Raw genomic sequence first — 5790 nt, 5'->3', positions numbered from 1 at the left:
ACTAGATATGGTCTGATGTGTATCAGATGGTGAACAGGTTTATATCCCTCACCTGATCATCTTTTATCTGATTTTATTTTATGCTGCTTTATGCTGTTTGAGTTGTGTCCAATGTATGAAATATTTTAGCATTTTGTGGTTAAATCTTACGGTCCTTTCACAGAACTGCATTCAGATTAGAACTCGCTGCATTTTAGGATCTTTGTTATGTGTTCTTAGACACGTGATGGCATCGCTGCAGGAAGAGGATCCCTGCGAGAGGACGATCAGAGAGACATCACAGAGTGAACGCTACAATGTGTGTGGACCAATCACACAGCAGCTCACACAGGTGAGAGCCTCAGTGCTGCACTCAGTGATTGTAGAAGCTGGTGTTCCAACACGAGGCAGCTGGCCGATGAGAACAAGCAGGAAAACAGACAGGGGCCCTTAAAGAGACAGTACCTTAAATGGACTGTTTTCACTCAGTGTGCACTTTCACTCAGTTTTTATTTCTCTCTAACAAGAGGCAGTTTAAACTCACCTCTGCTGTTTTCTCCACAGGGACTCCACCATCAAACCTTCAGCCAGGTGATCGACATCAGCACAGCTGATCCACACAGGGCGGGAATCAAACCCACCTCCTTCCTTCGTAGAGTTGGGTTTTGTTTTTATTCAAGTTTCAGTTTGACTCTGAAGCTTTTTTCCATTTAACCCTGGACCTTGGTGTCCATCTGTCCTCTGTAAACGTGTCTTGCTGCGTCCTCAGGTCCTCGCTGTGTGTCTTTGTCCGGAGTTGCTGAGGGACACAAACCTTCCTGTGGATGTCAGGCAGAGGGCGCTGCAGCTCCTGCAGGCCTGCGCTGGAGGAAGTGTGGGTACGAAAACAACTCAAAGGTTCCATATTAGGTAGAGATGTGCAGGTATTGATCCGTAGTCTGATTTGTGCACAGGTGCGTACTCAGCGTCCTCTGGCCTTTGTCATGTCAGACAAAGCATCGCCGAGTTCATCACACGGAGAGACGGCGGCGTTCATTCATACGCTGAGAACATTTTTATCTCATCTGGTTCTAACAGGGGGTTAATGGTATAAACACATGCTCTCATAAGCACTGAGAAGAAATGATTCATATTAATATTTATTCATATTTTAAATATGTTGTGCGTATAAGACCAGAATTGTATTTATTAGCATGTGGAGCAGAAGCATAAAGTTCCACAGTAAATGATAAGTATATTAATGTATATTAATGCATGTATTTGTTTACCTGTCCAGATAGTGCTGAAGCTGCTGGCAGGGGGGGAGGGGCAGCCTGTGAGCTGCGTGCTGACCCCTGTGCCCTGCCCACACACTCTGCCCCCCCTGCTGGAGGGGGCCGGGGTGACCGCGCTGCCCTATGACCTGAGGGAAGAGGGAGGCTGGGCTCTGGACCTGGACCTGCTGCACCGGGCTCTACGCACCACCAGAGAGCGCTGCACGCCCAGAGCCATTTTCATCAGTAACCCAGGAAACCCCACAGGTAAAACAATAACCAATGTACATGTCGATGTGAATCATTGAACATTAGTAACAGGCAGAATCTAACACCACCCTGAAGAACTGGAACAATGGAGAAATCAGAGTGTTGAAAAAAATAAAATAAATTTAAAGAGAAAAGATGTAAAAATATGTATAAAAGTAGTGTAAAATATGTCTAATTGAAATTATTTAAATCAGTAGAACAAAATGATTTGAACAATATAGACACACATTAATAAATATCCAGCAAGCCAACATGAGCAGCTACATGACTCACCTCATGTCAGACCCAAGGCTTCATTTTGTCCTGCAGGTCATGTGCAGGACAGGAAGTCCATAGAGGAAGTTATTCACTTCGCCGCTGCCGAGAGGCTCCTGCTGCTGGTCGATGAGGTGTCGTTGGTTTAATTTGAGTGGATTTGCATCACTTCCTGCACGCCATCTTTCCAAAACATCCACCCCATTTCCTCTGTCTGCAGGTCTACCAGGACAGTGTGTTTGGACAGGACACAGAGTTCGTCTCCTATAAGAAAGTCCTGTTTGACATGGGACAGGAGTACTCAGAGAGAGTGGAGCTGGTTTCCTTCCACTCTTTATCCAACGCCTACACAGGAGAGTGAGTTTACAGTTAGACAGTCCTGCCACAACTCAATGACTCAGTGATCATAACATACAGGTGTGAAGGTGACGTACAGGTGTGAAGGTTCTGGACTGTGTTGTTGTGCCGTGTCAGGTGTGGCCTGAGGGCAGCGTACATGGAGGTCGTCAACATGGACCCAGCAGTGATGACGGTGATCAAAATTCTGCTGGACATGGACATCAGCGCCCCGATCATAGGCCAGCTGGCTTTGGACCTCATGGTCCATCCTCCAGAACCTGGAGACCCTTCGTACGATTCATACACACAGGTGAGGAAACAACACCCTCACACACACTTTACCCCCTGATTGTACTGCTTCTTTAGTTTCCTCTCATGCTGTGACACTAGGAGAGTTACAACCTTCTCTCAGATACTTCACGTTATGGGCTGACATTGCACGACAAGGCACCTAGAAGTTATTATAGGATAGATATCTATGAAAAAATGATTCCGGGTCAAAGGTCATGAGTGAACATATTAATAGCTTACTAAACAAATATCAGTTCATGTAGGTTCAGCTGTTTGTCGTCCGTGTCAGTCACCTCGTTCTCACCTGTGAATCATTCAACTCATCTCTTTCCTTTTCTTGTGTCACAGGAGCTTCTGCTCTGTCGGGCCACACTTACCCAGAATGCTAAGCGGGCCTGTGAGGTCCTGAACGGGCTCCCCGGGTGGAGCTGTCAGCCAGCGGCAGGAGGCGTCTTCCTCTATCCTCGCCTGTGTGTTCCTCCTAACCTGACACAGGAGGCCAAGGTGAGAACAACCTCCTCCGCTTTACTGACAACCGCCTCACCCACTCAAATACAAGTCACAAGTCAGTACATGCAACTTATAAGACGAGTCACAATTTAAGAATGATAAGACAAGTAATCAATGTCAACTTGCAACTTGTAACATCAAGTCCCTCATCAAAACAGGCAGAACATGGGTCAGGGGTTTATCTGAAGAGTAGCAGCTTGTTCCAGAGTCAGAGTGCATTGGTGTGTGTGTGTGTGTGTGTGTGTGTGTGTGTGTGTGTGTGTGTGTGTGTGTGTGTGTGTGTGTGTGTGTGTGTGTGTGTGTGTGTGTGTGTGTGTGTGCAGGTACTGGAGGTGGAGGCAGACGTGCTGTACTGCCAGAGGTTACTGCAGGAGGAGGGGGTGTGTGTGGGTTCAGGGCGTCAGCACAGCCCTGTGACACCTGACACCCTGCACCTCAGGTAAGACACTCGGCCACATTCCCGTTCACTATTTACCAATTAAAAAGCGGCTGATTTGTGTGTGTGTGTGTGTGTTTGTGTGTGTGTGTTCTCTCTCAGACTGTGTACGCTTATCCCTCCCGTCATGCTGGAGGAGGTCCTTGCTCGCCTCGTGTCCTTCCACCGCCGCCTCATGGACAGGATCCCTCACCCTGATGGGGGCGTGGCCAAACATGGAGGGCTCTGACCGACATCAAGACAAGAAGAAGAGAGAAAATTAACAAAATTAACACATCTAGTGATTAAATTGTCCTCTTTCAGATGAAACACTCTGTCATTTTGTGGCCTTTCAATATTTCATGACAAAACTTTGATTGTGTTCATTCCAAACAGCAAATTAAATCTTTGTTAAAGCTGCACGACCAGCACAACAACCTTGTATCTCCAGTCTTACATTTTATTTAGATGTCTCATCATTTAGACAATAAATAAATAAATATTCTGACTTAGATTTTGTACTTAGGAACAACTTACTTACTAATGTGTATTTAGTTGGTTTATGCACTTGCAGTAGATGTCCACTTGGTAGCAGTACTGACACAAGTGTGAATGTGTGTATGTGCGTGTGTGTGCCTGTATGTGCCTGTGTGTGCATGCGTCTGTCTTTGTTCTGTATTTGTGAGTCTGAGCATAGATTTGCGTTGCCTAAAAATACTTAATTGTATCTGTGCGGAATGATTACTGAACTCTGACTGATATATAAATAATAATCAATAATCTTCTGTTATAAAGGATAGCTATAAACTCCCTCCCTCCCTCCCTCCCTCCCTCCCTCCCTCCCTCCCTCCCTCCCTCACTCACTCACTCACTCACTCATTCACTCACTCACTCACACTCATTGTAGGCACTGATTGAAAAGGGTTGATTGAAAAGATCTGAGCCTGACAGTAGAGCCAGTGAGAGTTCTTCATGCTGGTTAAGAGATGAGATCTGGTCAAATCCTGTAGACTGGTTGTGTGTCGTGTGTTCAATGCTTTTCCCTCCTGGCTTACGTTCAAATTGATCCTGTGTTGATTGAGTGAACCAGGGAGCTTCAGATGTCAGGCTGTTACCACATTAAATAAAGTGATAACTGCTGTGCACAGTTCAGCGTTACACAAAGAACCTGCAGCCATCGCAACCCCCCCCCCCCTCTCTTTGTCTTTGTGTTCATCACTCGCTCTCTGTCGCAACTAGGGTGGAATAATTCCATAGCATGTGCAAAACTCAAGGGGTGGAGAGAGACAGAGCAAATGATGAAGACAGGGAGAGAGAGAGACAAAGAGAGAGAGGGAGATCTTCCTCAAAGCCAGCTCTCCCCTCTTCCCTCTCCCCCTCTTCCTCAGCTCACATCAGGTTGTTACCACAGCATTGTTTCCTCACTGAAACAGAATCAGCAGCTTTACAGCAGAGGAATTCTCTCACTCTCTCACTCTCTCACTCTCTCACTCTCTCAATCTCTCTCTCTCTCCCTCTCTCACACACACATGCACCCTGAATCATAACCTGAGGGCAAGCACATCACCTCCCGTCCTACCTGAGACATAGGCCAAAATGCCCAGTTTGTTGTTGCCATAGTAACCATTCTGGCCGCAAAGAAATCAGTGAATCTGTAGGTTTCATGTTTGATTGTGTGAGTCAGGAGCAGAGCCGACGTGCCGCAGGACGTGAGAACCTCTGTGGGTTTCAGTCTGGATATGAGCCGCTCACAGCCTCCCAGAAGTGACGCTTGACACCAAGTGTTGCCATGGATACCTTCTCTGAGGGCTCCACTCCACTCGTCTCGCTTGTGTTACTGCCATCAAAGACACACAGGACAGACGTAATTATTACCCATACAGCAGGATAAGGCTCGGACACACACACACATGCACGCACACACGCACAAACACACACACACACACACACACACACACAAACACAGGAGGTTCAAGGGGGTGAAAGGTGTTGGCCACTGGCCAGCAGCAGCATGGGGGGGGGGTGATGGGGCTTTGGCAGGTCCAGCTGACCCCACAGGCCCATGGGGATGAGGGACAGTGAGACAGGTGCACCTTGAAGACCGGGTTCAGGGGTCAGACAGCCTCCATGTTGCTCACAGAGCCGGAGGGACAGCCTGATCTCATTACTGTCAGGGGGGAGGCAGGGAAACACGCCCGCACATGGCTGCAGGGACGCCGAATCAAGGTTCTGTCAGAGGCCAACAGCCCACATGGGTCGATACGCTGAGAGTAAAACACATACAAGGGTTAAAACTTAACAGATGCGTCACTGAATATGTCCAGAAGAGACAACGAGAGGACATTGTGAGAGATAGAGCGATAGAGAGAGATAGAGAGAGATAGAGAGAGAGAGAGAGAGAGAGAGAGAGAGAGAGAGAGAGAGGGGAGATTGTCCAGTGAAATAATTATCGTTGTTCTTCTAAACGTGGTGAGACAG

General features: G+C 47.3%; 1 protein-coding gene across 1 annotated transcript; it reads left to right on the top strand.

The window, feature by feature from the left end:
• Window positions 1–226: 226 nt before the first annotated feature.
• On the top strand, window positions 227–3562 carry LOC143003614 (alanine aminotransferase 2-like). Its single transcript, XM_076154384.1, has 10 exons — window positions 227–331; window positions 544–636; window positions 749–857; window positions 933–1066; window positions 1256–1499; window positions 1812–1891; window positions 1978–2114; window positions 2232–2406; window positions 2736–2891; window positions 3470–3562. The coding sequence occupies exons 1-10, from the start codon at window positions 227–229 to the stop codon at window positions 3560–3562; spliced, it is 1326 nt and encodes a 441-aa protein (XP_076010499.1).
• Window positions 3563–5790: the final 2228 nt, after the last annotated feature.

This window comes from Genypterus blacodes, unplaced genomic scaffold (genome assembly GCF_046128005.1).
Source record: "Genypterus blacodes isolate CSIRO-AG114 ecotype Tasmania unplaced genomic scaffold, CSIRO-AGI_Gbla_v1 ptg000062l_1, whole genome shotgun sequence".
NCBI lineage: Eukaryota > Metazoa > Chordata > Actinopteri > Ophidiiformes > Ophidiidae > Genypterus > Genypterus blacodes.
This window is presented reverse-complemented; position numbering and strand designations above follow the sequence as displayed.

Excerpts from the sequence above, each read along its gene's own strand:
- LOC143003614 (XM_076154384.1), top strand. The coding sequence starts at position 227 with ATGGCATCGCTGCAGGAAGAGGATCCCTGCGAGAGGACGATCAGAGAG. Across the intron at positions 1,067-1,255 it reads GTTCTAACAGGGGGTTAATG|ATAGTGCTGAAGCTGCTGGC; the intron begins GTATAAACACAT and ends TTACCTGTCCAG. Across the intron at positions 2,892-3,469 it reads ACCTGACACAGGAGGCCAAG|GAGGTCCTTGCTCGCCTCGT; the intron begins GTGAGAACAACC and ends GTCATGCTGGAG.